Source organism: Nannospalax galili, unplaced genomic scaffold (assembly GCF_000622305.1).
Source record: "Nannospalax galili isolate Female #2095 unplaced genomic scaffold, S.galili_v1.0 scaffold1398, whole genome shotgun sequence".
NCBI lineage: Eukaryota > Metazoa > Chordata > Mammalia > Rodentia > Spalacidae > Nannospalax > Nannospalax galili.
Window position 1 is genome coordinate 845446 of NW_008342016.1, and position 13416 is coordinate 858861.

At 41.1% G+C, this 13416-nt stretch overlaps 1 protein-coding gene across 1 annotated transcript in view; it reads left to right on the forward strand.

Moving 5' to 3' along the window:
• Nucleotides 1-13416, forward strand: part of Lrp2 (LDL receptor related protein 2) — a 172310-nt gene that overhangs the window by 46859 nt on the left and 112035 nt on the right. The window contains exons 5-10 of the mRNA XM_008837820.3: nucleotides 1555-1665; nucleotides 1966-2079; nucleotides 2831-2947; nucleotides 4506-4652; nucleotides 6404-6523; nucleotides 13035-13163. Coding sequence (XP_008836042.1) covers nucleotides 1555-1665; nucleotides 1966-2079; nucleotides 2831-2947; nucleotides 4506-4652; nucleotides 6404-6523; nucleotides 13035-13163 — 738 coding nt within the window. The remainder of the gene's footprint in view (nucleotides 1-1554; nucleotides 1666-1965; nucleotides 2080-2830; nucleotides 2948-4505; nucleotides 4653-6403; nucleotides 6524-13034; nucleotides 13164-13416) is intronic.

Consider the following 13416-nt stretch of genomic DNA (forward strand, 5'->3'; position numbering starts at 1 on the left):
TTTCCTCCTCCTTGTCCTCCTCCTCCTCCTCCTCCTTTTCCTCCTCCTTGTCCTCCTCCTCCTCCTCCTCCTCCTCCTCCTCCTCTTCTTTTTGAGATAGGGTCTCACTCTGTGTCTCAGGCTACCCTGGAAATATGTAGCCCAGACTATCCTCAAACTTACAATAATCCTCCTGCCTCAGCTTCCTGAGTGTTGGATTTATAGGTCTGATCTCCCATGCCTAGCTAATGTTGAGCATTTTCGAGTACATTGAGTACTGTTCCAGTTTGTGTTCTTACTGCTAATGATTCTAAAATAAGTAAGACGTGATCCTTGAGCTTAGCTTCATTATGTCATGGGCAAAACATACAACTAAGAGAATCAAGCCTACAGTTGGGAGTCATAAAGGACACACGTTTAAGTACGGATACAGAGGATGAGCAGACAGTGTGTTCTTCCTTCAGTGAACATTCTGATAGTCTGCTGTAACCCGGAAACCAGAATTAAGCACATAGTTAATACTGAGGTGACTGTACACATACATTTATGTCTATATCTATATTTACATATATGTAATGTGGCAAAAGTAAAGTCATATTTGTGGTCACCACAAGTTTAAGGTTAATAATAATTGCAAAAAATTGTGTTTGTACTGAAGATATAGAGACTTTCGTTTTGTTGTTATTCCCCAAATAATACAGTATAACATATTTATGCAGCGTTTGCATTGTATGTGGTATTATAAATGATCTAAAGACAATTTGAGGTATGTGGTATGATATACATAGGTTATATACAAATATCACAACATTTTGTATAAGGAACTTAGGGATCTTTGGATTTGGTACTCACAAAGTAGTCCTGGAGTCTGTTTATGGGTACTGAAGCATGACTTGGGGAGCAATTATCTTTTCAAAGCTCCTTACTACATTGTCTTCTTAGGACCCTCTATCCTGTGGTAATTATTTATATATGGTGACAGGATCAGCAATCTGAGTAAAAGTAAATGGCCACTGGGTGGCATTCCCGGCTTAGGCCCAAGTCTTCTTACCTCTAGGCCTACAGTCTTCCTCTAACCTTCCAGGGAGAGGAATTTCCATTTCCCAGAACATGTGTGGAAGTTTCCTGGGATATTATTTGTATTATGTGATAGGAAGTTCCATTTTGAATCATCACATTCTTTATAATAATAATTATTATTTTTTTCTTGGTCTTTTTGAGACAGGGTCTCCCTGTAGACACAGCTGGACTGGAACTCACTATGTAGACCAGGCTGGTCTTGAACTCACAAAGATCCGCCTACCTTTGCCTCATGAATGCTGAGATTAAAGGCATGTGCACCGTGCCTGCCTCTTTATAATTCTTTAGTTTTCACCTCAGAATTCACTTCTTCAGGGAGCCATCTCTTGGCTCCCACCTCTTTCTATGATGCTGTATGTCATTTGCTGAGTGTGGTTATTTGATTAATGTCCCCTTCCCTCAACCAAGTGTAATCTGTAGTAGTCACTTAGGAAATGTTTGTTGAAAGCATGTCTTAATTGAAGGTTTGTCTCCATTCTTTTTTTTTAAAAACAGATTACCCAACATGTGATCAGCTTACCTGTGCCAATGGAGCCTGTTACAACATGAGTCAGAAGTGTGATCAGAAAGTTGATTGCAGAGATTCCTCTGATGAAGCTAACTGCAGTAAGTCATATACACGAGAGGTGCAGTGATGTGTTGAGTCTGGCTTGTACTGAGTTGAGAGGGCCAGTTACAGACATCACTTCCCAAGCCCATGCTTACTGAATTCATGTTAATAGTTTGAAATCAGCCTCTGGTGCGGAGTACTTACACCAGGACCTTGCTGTTCCTAAAGGACTGATTGTATCAGCACCCTACTGCCTAATAAGTCTCTTTTTAAACTTGAGGTTGAATACTCCTATGAAAGTAGTGACAAGGAAATTGAAATGATCTTGTTTCTTTCTCTTCCTCACCGTGTCTCAGCTGGACTGTGCATGCACAATGAATTTGAGTGTGGCAATGGAGACTGTATTCCTCGCTCCTTTATCTGTGACCACGACAATGACTGTGAAGATAATAGTGATGAACGCAATTGCAGTACGGTGATTTCCTTATGCTGGGTCATGAGGTTATGGGTATTTTACCCCCACCAATACACCTTTTTTGTGTGTGCCTCAAAGAAGAGTTTCTGTGTTTGGCAGATTGAACCAGAAGATTATGGAAGGGCTCTAGCTCCAACCTTGTTGTTTGACTTGAATTCCTTTGTCCTCCAAGAATCTGTGTAGAGTTACTGATGGACAGTTTGCATTCTTTCCTTTGGCTACAGGGGTACAAGGCATATTGATAATTTTGATAATAGAGTGAAATTAGACGATACCATGAATACCACCACGTTTACCAACTGGAATGATCCCTTACCTACTTTGATTGGCTAGGGTTGTTGACAATTGTCAACATCTCCCTAGTTTTCTAGGAGCTATGCCTGATTTCCTTTGTGGAACCTGGGCTTTATTTCAGTGATTGCAATAAAGAAAATGTGGCACCATGGCTCCTAGATAACAGTTGCAGTGCCTGTGATAAAGTTAAGTAAATGCAGGTATAGCATCTCAGTCACTACACATTTTCTGTTCTCCGTTTTTCTCTTGAGAAACAGAATTTAGAGCCAAAGCTGCTATTATTTTTTCCTCCTTTTCCTCTTCTTCCTATTAAAAAAAAATTTGTCAAGGTACTCAAGGGCTTAAACTGATGTAGAATCTTCAGTTTCTAGGAAATGGATGTGGGCAGTGAATGAGCACTTTGATTTTCTCCAGGAGCTCTGTCTTTTGAGTGCTTCGTTTCTCTCTTTCAGACTATGATACCTGCGGTGGCCACCAGTTCACCTGCTCCAATGGCATCTGCATTAGCCAGACCTGGGTTTGTGATGGAGATGATGACTGCCAAGATGCCGGGGATGAAGATGGATGCAGTAAGGACCAGATAAGATTCCTACCAAGAATAAAGTTTTTCCTCCTTGTTACCAATTTTTTTTGGGACAAGCATTAGGCTTGGCTGAGGTTCAGGGAGATTTTTAGGGATTTTAGTTTGTGGGTTAGAAGGAGTTAACTCCACCAGTTTTTCTTAAAAACAGAATTTGGGGCTGGAGAGATGGCTCAGCAGTTAATAGCACTGACTGCTCTTGCAGAGGACCCGGGTTTGGTTCTCAGCACCTACATGATGGCTAACAACCATCCGTAACTCCAGTTCCAGGGGATCCAACACCCTCATATGACCTCTGTGGGGATTGCACAGTACGGGTGAACTTACATCATGCAGGCAACAACTCATACACTTAAAATAAAAATAATAAAAAAAGGACAGAACTTGATGCAGCCTCAATTATAATCCTCCCCTTTCCATCATTAAAGTGGAATAGTCTCTCTCCCTTCTCTATGTCATTTCCTTCCCCTTTAAGACATCTTATTTTGATGTAAAAGTTATAAGCTAGGACCAGGCGTGGTGGCTCATACCTTTAATCCTAGCACTCAGGAGGCAGAGGCAGGGAGATCACTGTGAGTTCGAGGCCAACCTGGTCTACATGATGATTTTCAAACCAACCAGGGCTACACAGTGAGACCCTGTCTCAAGAACAAAATAGAAAAAGTGAAATAAAAATAATAAGCTAGGAAAGGAAGAAAAATGGGGTTCAATGTAATGTTTTTAAAATGACTTAGGACTATGGTAACAGTTTAACTTAGTTTTTTGTTGTTGCAAATTCTGATTTTCAAGTGAGTCACTCATGGCTAAAGACTAGGCTGCATTGGGAGCACTGGGATAGAATTTAGGATAGGCAGGTGCAGGGCAGGGCATGTTTGAAGGTCATTTGATAAGGACATCTCCAGTGGCACACACTTCTTCCCCCTGCTGCTGTCATCAGAGGTTCTTGCAGTTCTCAAGGACCAACACCCGCTTCCATACAGCAAGTTGCCTGCACCATTCTAGTCCCACATACAATAAAGGTGATGCTTATTCTGGAAGCATCCGGTAGTTTTGGTGTTCCAGAACGTGGTCTTCCTAGTTATTTTTCTTCTATTGCCAATTGTTTCACTAAACAAATAAAACAGCCTTTGAACAATCAAAACCTAGCCTTCAGGAATGCTGGAGATACTTTGATGGCCCTGGTTATATAATTCAAGATTAAATAACCAAATCTTCTTTTAGGGTGATGTGAGTCTAATTTGGTGATAATTTGGGTCTGCACTTCCTACAGCATAGCTAGAGGCTGTCTGCTTCAGAAGGAGTAGAATTTAATTCCACTTTGTCACTTCTTAGGATTGCAATAGAAGGGTTGGTGGGAGAGTTAGAAGTCAGAGTTGATTACATTAAATAGGTCATTTGGATTTCTGTTTACTACCAGGCTTATATCTTTTCTTAGCTGTGGATTACAAAGAGTTGACACAACCTCTAGGGTGGTCCATAGCTCTCTTTAAATTTTTTTTTTGTTTTGTTTTTTGAGCATTTCATACATAGCTTTTATTTTCTTACAGATAGCAATCAACATAATTCATGTTACCCAAGAGAATGGGCTTGCCCAATGTCTGGGCATTGTATCTCAATTGATAAGGTTTGTGACGGGGTTTTAGACTGTCCAGGAGGAGAAGATGAAAACAACGCCACAAGTGGAAGATACTGTGGTGAGTGTACAAATGTATGTGGGTAGCTTTCAGCCCTTCTTTTTTACTGTCTTTTTTAAAAAAAAATATTTTATTATTTTTATTTTATGTGTACGAGTGTGTTGTCTGCATGAATGTGAGTGCACCCGTGTTGTGCAATGCTGCGGAGGTCAGAAGAGGGCTTCAGATTCCCCTGAAATTGGAATTAAGGATGGTTCATAGCCGCCATGTGGGTGCTGGGAATCGAATCTGGTCCTCTGCAAGAGCAGTCAGTGCTCTTAACCACTGAGCCATCTCTCCAGCCCTTTATTGTCTTTTTGAAACAGAATTTCCCTGTAGACCCAGCTGGCCTGGATGGAACTTGCTATGTAGAACAGGCTGGCCTTGATCTCACAAAGATCTGCCTGCCTCTGCCTTCCGAGTGCTGGGATGAAAGGCATGTGCTATCACGCTCGACTGTTTTTTCCTTGAGTAGATTCTCAGTGGCAGAGTATGTCAGTTGGCATGTCCATAAAGTACTCTGACTTAGTGGCTTGCGTATACAAGCTCACTGACATGTCAGTTTTGCAATAAAACTTGGGCTAACCTAGGTTTGGTTTCACAATGGGGGAAAGAGCAGACAGACCCTATCACTCAGTTTTAACCTTCTGCTGAGCCATGTTTGCCAGGGCATTGACCACAGATGCCACTTGGCTGAAGTCAGAATGGAATGAAGATGTATTTGCCATCTTTTGATAAGGTACTTAACTGTCTTTTTCCAATAGGGAAATTTATTTTAATAATTGTGATAATGCTATAGTTGTGATGCTAGGGACCAAACCTAGGTATTTATATATGTTAGGCAAGTAGCCTGTCTAGTAAACTATGTCCTCTGTTTTTGTCTTATATTTATGGGGAAAGGTCTTATTTGGAAGTACCAAGGGGGTGGGGGGAGAAAGCTGGCTCCTAGGATATATATGTTGAATTATTTTTCAGTGTCCTTAAGATAGGTACTTTGAGTTATTTTCCAGTAGTAAAATTGAATTTGCCATACAGTGTTATTCGATATATTGTATAATCATACTTGTTTATGAAGAAATTTCCTGGAGTAATTAAAAACTTTTTAGTGATGGAATATTACTCCCGCTTTCATCAGTAAGCCCATCATTCTGAGGACAGCTGATTTCCTGTGGGGGATACACTTTATGACCTGGATCTCATCAGTTGTTCACTGACTAGACTGATTGTGCAGAAGTGCATATGTAACTGTAACGCCAAAGATTCCCCTCCCTCAATGCTGATAACACTTGTCATATTTAAATATGCTGAGACAGCTATGGAAGCCACCTCACCCCCTCCACCTACTTTTGGATGTTTTATCATAAAAGCTTAAAAATAAAAGATATGAGGTCATTGCTCAAAGTTTAGAAAAGAGACATTAACAGAAAGAAAAAAATATAGGAGTGCCCGAAATCCCACTATTGGAAGTAAGAAATGATTGACACTTTTAGGGTGTATTATTGGTCCATTCTTTGAGCCTTCCATCACTTGACACAAAGATTGTGACCTGACTTTTCATAAATATACCTGAACACAGCACTAGTTATAACATTTAAAAAGTTATAAAAAGAACAAAGCATTTGTTATATAATATTGCACTAAGGTTTGACAGTGAAAGATTTTCCCACTCTGCTACATGCTCATGAAACTTTTACTAATGGAAAAGTTATTAGGTAAACTAATCCTGTCCAGAGACTGTAGATCCAACAGTGTTTCTTCCCTTCTCTGTTTAGGTTCGGGTTCCTGCTCTGTCTTAAACTGTGAGTACCAATGCCACGAGACACCAGATGGAGGACAATGTTTTTGTCCCACAGCTCATATTATCAACCCCAACGACACCCGTACCTGCATTGGTAAGAGGCAGCTGGAGCTCCTAGTGGTTCATCTCAGCACTGAGGGACAAACTCTGATCTCAGGGCTTTGGACTTGTGGGTGGCAGTCAGAAACCCAGAGAAACTTTTGTGAGGTGACAAGCTAGAGAGTGGCCTTGTGATAGGGGAGTTGACTAGCTACATGTACCTGCCCACTACCTGATGGTGGCCACAGCAGCTCTGTCATATTTTCTTTTGAGATATGTGGAAGTTAGTTTTTAAATTTTGTTTTTAAATTACCACATATAGTACTAGGTTTTATGATAGCATTTTCAAACACTGTTTTGTTGATTCTTCCCTCGGTTTCTCGTTCATCTCCCTGACCACCTACTGTCCCCTTCCACCCACCCTATAACCTCCTTCTGTGTTCACACACGCCCCACCCCACCCACCATCCACAATGCATCTTTTTCCCTCTCATGGTTTCTTTCTTGTTTCATGGTCAGCTCTCACACTCATACCCACTTATGCACACACATCTAAACATTCTATGCTAGAGTGTAGAGCCAGGCTGGTTTTTAATACTGAAAACAGCATGGGCCAGTGGTTCATCAGATGCTGGCTGCTGAGCCTGATGACTTGAGTTGAATTCCCAGAACTTACTTGGTGGAGGGAAAAGACTGCCTTCTGCAGGGTGTCTGCTGGCCTCCACACACCCATGGCATGCGTGCACTCATATGTACATAAATAAATAAATGAAAAAGAAACTTTTAGAATAGCATTCCTTCTGAAAAACATTTGCTGCCGTTTGGCAAAAAATAACTGATTTTGAATAAACCTAATGAAGTTATTTGGTTTTCATTCTTAGCATCTGGCTTTCAACTAACTATGCATTATCAGATAGAAGTGCTCTTAATAGCTAGGAGGACATTTAGATTCTAGAAAAAGGAATTCTTTTTTTAGTTTAATTTATGTAGTTTTTTATTTCTACCCTCCCGTCTCCCAACTTCTTACAATCCTTCCCGCCCCATATTTCGTGTTCTCTTCTTTAATTTTTGTTGCCAACCCCCCCCACAACTGAGGCCATTTAGGGTATGTTTAGGGCTGAGAACTTGGGATTGGATCACCTGTCAGGGAGCTTGTCAACAGGTGTTGTCACGCAGATCTTGTTTAGGCAACATATTGCAATTTCACGGGTGCAGCCTCCCTGTCTTGTCTGGAAGACACTATCCATCAGCTGGGTCCTGGTGCACTTTCTGCCCTATAAGCCTTAGGTGTAGGGGTTGCTTTGTAGATGTATCAGTTGGGGTTGGGGCCCCCATGGTCACTTATTCTCTGCATTTTACCAGTTGTTGATCTTTGTTATTACAGAGATCTCCACCTGTTGCAAAAAGAAGCTTCTTTGATGAGGGGTGAGAGTTATACTTGGAATAATGAATTGGACTTCTAGAGGAATTCTTTTTTTAAAAAAAAATTCAAGAAAAGTGGGCGTGGTGGCACACACTAATTCCAGCAGAGGCAGGTAGATCTCTGTGAGTTCAAGGCTAGCCTGGTCTACATAGCAAGTTCCAGGCCAGCTGGGGCTACCTTATCTCAAAAAAGATCAAATGAATAAATAAAATTAAAAAAAGCAGGAGGAGTCAGTATGAAACAAAATTGGAGTTGTTATTAGGAATAGATAAAATTATTTGGGGGGGGTAGAAACAGGGTTAAAGGCATGTGCTACCACACCCGGCTTTTAAAAAATTATTTTATATTTGTGTATGTGTGTGTGTGTATGTATGTTTGTGCAAGGGGTCGTGCCACAGTCCACATATAGAGATCAGAAGCAACATTGTGCAGTTGATTCTTTCCTTCCACTTTTACCTAGTTCTGGGCATGGAACTCAGGTTGCTTGGCAAGTATCTCTACCCATTGAGCGATCTTGCTGGCCATTAACTTGGAACTCTTTAAAAAAATATTTTATTTTTATTTTTGTGTACAAGTGTTGCTTGTATGTATGTAAGTGTTCCTGTGTTGTGCAATGCCTGCAGAGGTCAGAAGAGGGCATCAGCTTCCCCTGGAACTAAAGTTACAGATGGTTGTTAGCCACCATGTAGGTGCTGGGAATTGAACCCAGGTTCTCTGCAAGAGTAGCCAGTGCTCTTAACCACTGAGCCATCTTTCCAGCCCCTGGAATTTTTGATAAATAAGAAAAACTGAGTTTTTATAGTCACTAATCTAATTGAAGCCTTGTGACATTCGAAGTAGTTTTTTCTTTTCTTTTTTCTGTCCCTCCCTCCCTTCCTCCCTTCCTTCCTTTGTTTCTTTTTCTTTTTTTAGACAAGGCAGCCTAGGCTGCAGTCTCTTAATCCTCCTGCCTCTGCATACTGAGTTCTGAGATTATAAGAATGTACTATTATATTCAGCTAATTTAGGTTTTTAAATATCAGGATCATACCCCAAAGTATGTCTGTAACCCAACTGTTCTTCTTAAGTAACTGTATTTGGCTTGATGTGTTAGAGTGGGTCTCCTGGTTCAGTGGTTTATACCTATAATCCCAGCACTTGGGAAATAGAGGCAGGAGGATCAGGGATTCATCCTTGGTTACATAGTAGGTTTGATGTCAGTCTGGGCTATATAAATGCCTGTGGTTCAGTTTATATCAGCCTGACAGATCCTGGAGACTGAGGGATCTATAACTTACCAAAAACACTCTCCAGGTTTCTGATCATTTCAGAATATTTTGTAGATAAAATATTCTCTGACACTGAGATGGTTGGGGCATGTTTTAGTCTCAGTGCACTGGGGATTCGAGGACAGACTTGTCCTCATTTGGCAGGTAGACCTCCCTGTTTAACTTTGTAGGCCCTACCCCTTTCCCCTGGCATCCTTGTGTGGGCAGCATCTTGTTTTCTGGGGTGGCGCTCATCTGTGGGGTGAGACTACCCCTTTGTCTTTGGCAGGTGCCAAGCTTCTTTGCTCCCTTTGGCTGTCACCATGTGGCCAATCTGGTTTCCACTTCTCTAGGCATTACCCCCTTTCTTAGTAGAAAAGGAATTCCAATAGAAATACCAGCAGCCGCATTCTCGGTATTACATCAGCTTTTCTTTTTTTCTTTCACAAACCCTGAAGTGAAGCTGGGGCTCAGCTGTCTGTCTTGCTTGGAAACTGGATAAACCACAGAGCCTTTTCATTTAAAGTGATTATTCTTACAGTATCCCCTGGTTCAGTCCTGTGATGCCTACAACCTGTTCTCAGGCTTTTTTCCCCCTCCTATTTTAGACTCAGTACGTTTTCTGTCTTTCTAATATGTAAGGCTGTGATGAACTGAGCCTTATATTTCCAAGTATCTAGAATTTCTCAAATGTCAGGGGTTCAAGTCATTTCAGTTTTGTATAGTGCTTTAAGAAATTAAAAGCTGACATAGCAAGGTTATTGTGTTATCAGATTTTACATATTGCCTACTAATGATATGATGCAGAAAAATGGCCTCATTGTGCTGTGCAGATCGTTTGGGGGTTTATTAACAAATTATTAGTTTGTTCTTGCAAATATTGAGCTCGTAGTGCAGTAGAAACAGCACTGTGCAACACTGAGGTACTAGTTCTACTATAGGATCCCTTCAGTCCTCCAGGTTCTGGGACATTACTACAGACAACCTCATTTGAAGATAAGCTCAGAAGTCGGGCCTTTGTGACTGGAAGGCTTCCTGACACCCACAGAGACCTTTTCTTGACCTTCCCTGTCCTTCAGTAATGCCTCTGAATTTTGAAGCTGGCTTAACTCTTATTTCATATTTGTTTCAAAGAAGACTGAAGAAAACTCTCATTTAATTATATGGCATCATGAAATCAGATACAGTCACTTAAGCTGAGTTGAGATTTTAAGGGAATTGTTAAGTTTGTTCTTGCAAACATTTCAACTTAGCTTAGGTTTTAGAAACCCTCTTAGGCATGTCCTTCCACTAAATGCCTCCGTGGTAATCAAGAATAAAATCTAGTAATGTTGACATGGAATCTCGTGTCTTTCCACCATTCATCAGCCCCTGGTAGTCTTGACCTGGCAGTGGAGCCTCTGTGGCATTTGGGAACAGTTTACTGCGCTCATTGTTTCTGATTGACAGGACATGCTGTTGACAGAATGACATTGTGGTGTAGGGTCAGGGCAGGGAGGTCATTCAGCATGGCGGGCTGGGGCAGGTGGCGGGGGGGGGGGAGTCACCAGCCAGATAGACCAGAGGTATCCTAAGCTGTCTAAGCTAAGAAGATTTTTTGAATTAAATTTCAAATTTTTTGGTTGCTGTTTCTTTTGAGATATGGTCTCACCATTTAGTCCTGGTACTGATGTCCAGCAAAGGATTTGATATCTTATTCAGTTATTAAAAATGGCAGTAATAAATGGGTATGGTGGTGCATGTCTTTAATTCCAGCAATAAGCAGAGGCAGGCGGATTTCTATGAGATTGAGGCCAGCCTGGTCTATATAGTGAGTGCCAGGCCAGCTGGGGCTACAGGGAGACTGTCTAACCCCTCCCCAAAAAAGACAGTAATCTTATACACTTATTCAAATCTGTAATTCACTCAAAGCACACATGACAGGGAGGGCCTCAGATGCCATGTTCTAAGTTTACCCTTAGTTTCCTTCTGCTATCCAGACTCCTGCTGCCACCTGACTCCAAACCATTAGCTATAGTCTCATGGGTTTTGCAATCAAAACTAGGCAGTGGCAAGGCTGGAGAGTTGGCTCAGTGGTTAGGAGCACCAGCTGCTCTTGCAGAGGACCCACATGGAGGCTAACAGCTGTCCATAACTCCAGCTCCAGGGGACTCTGACAACCTTTTCTGACTTCCACTAGGCCTTGCACGACATGAGTGTACTTATATACATACAAGCAGTATAGTCATACACATAAAATAAAAATAATAAATAAAAATTAAAAAATTAGACAATATGCTAGTGAGATGGTTCAATGGATCAAGGCACTTGTCTCCAAGCCTAACAATCTGAAATCAATTCCTGGAACCCACATAATAAAAGGAGAGTACCAACTCCTGAAAGTTGACCTCACCTCCACACACATGATGTGGAATGTGGGTGTGCACGTACACACACAAAAATAAATGTAATTAACATCCTGGTAACTTGAGGAATAGCCTTGCTTTCCTGTCCACTGAGGTGAAGCCTCTGGTCAGATGGAGTTTGCTCAGGGCTGAAGTTGAGGACATAGAGAAGACTGTCCACGAGGGCCTTGCACCCAGATTTGCTAATAGTAATCATTATTATTTTTACTTTGCTTAGTTACAGTTGCTGGCAAGAAAGATATGCTTAGCCAATGTTGATGTGTTTGGTCCGGAGGGAAAACTAGAACATTAGCTTGATCCCAGGACTGTTCTGGGCTTTTCTAGTTGGAAGTCATTGGGATGACAGGGCACCCAGAGGGCCTTGTAGAACTTGGACATTTGCTACAGTAAAATCAGGTCTGGAGAATTCTAGACCCAAGGGTACAGTGTTTTCAGAACTTCTAATCTTCTGGATTTCCTAATGCCAGAGGGCATGGGAGGCCTGTAGGCCTAGACTGAGGGTGTCATGCTTCCAGGAGGAAGAGAAGGGCACAGTTAGATGGAGAGGTGTTGTGGACATGGAGGATATTTGGCACTAGTCTACAAGGAATAGGACAATTTATGCATCCTTCAAAGCTTACAATCATTAAGAAAGACTTTTACCATGTTGTGTTATCCCCCACATTGTTTATATCATTTATATTGAAACTCTTTTTGTACAGTAGAACTGAGATTTTGGGGGACAGTGGACATCTCTTATGTAAGGAGCATTCAATAAATGCTTATTTAATGTATGAATAATTAATGAACAAGCGGGAAATATTTTTCATTTCAGATAATTTTAATGTTGGTTATGACTTTGAGATCAAAGGAAAGCCAGCTGGGTAAATTAAAACTTTCCAAATACTTTATTTTCAGTCACAGACTGTCTTCTTAAGGGGCCAGGTATAAGGCAAGTCAAAACTTCTGAAATAGTTCTGCCCAACAGAACTTTGTGGCTAATGTAAATATTCCTGTATCTTCACTCATCTGGTAACCAGTAATCATATATAGTTATTGAGGACCTAAAGTGTAGCACACATGCCTGGGAAACTGAACTATTAATTTCATTAATCAAATATGTTTAGGTAGTCATGGGGACAGATGGCTGCTATTTGGAAAGCACAGTTTCAAAGAGAAGCATGTTATCTTATAAGCCAATATTAATAAATGAACCACAACAACACAGGACTGTGGGTACAAACAGTTCTGTGCATCATCTGTAGAAGTGAACTTTTGCGTAGATTTTAAAGACAGTTTAAATCCTCCTGGGTTTTCCCTTGATGAAAATGCCTGGTATAAGTTTCTGCTTTCTGTTGTGCTTTGGTATGCCTGGATCCTATTCCAGCCTCTAGCGGGTACTTTGGACAGGGAAAAACTATATTCTTAGGAATCATGTCCAAGGTTTCTGTGTGGGAATACTCAGGAAATGCTGATAGACATGATTATGAACATGCTTTTCTCTTGTGGCAGCTTTTGATGATTGCCAGATATGGGGAATTTGTGACCAGAAGTGTGAAAACAAACATGGCCATCACCAGTGCCTCTGCGAGGAAGGGTATATCTTGGAACGTGGACAGCACTGCAAAGCTAACAACTCCTGTGAGTCAGTGATGAACTTTTGTGTCTCTGAACAATTATCTTCTGACACCTTCCTTCCACAGCTTATAGCAACAGAAATATCAGCACTTCTGTTGTGGTGAGGCTTTATTATCACAAACCAGAGGTGGTCCCTACTGCCTACACTGTTATAAAGGACCAGTTGTGTATTAATAGTGACCATTGCTAATTTTCTATGTTTCTTTCTTTTTTTTTTTTTTTTTCAGTACTGTGGAATTGAACCTAGGGCCTTGGG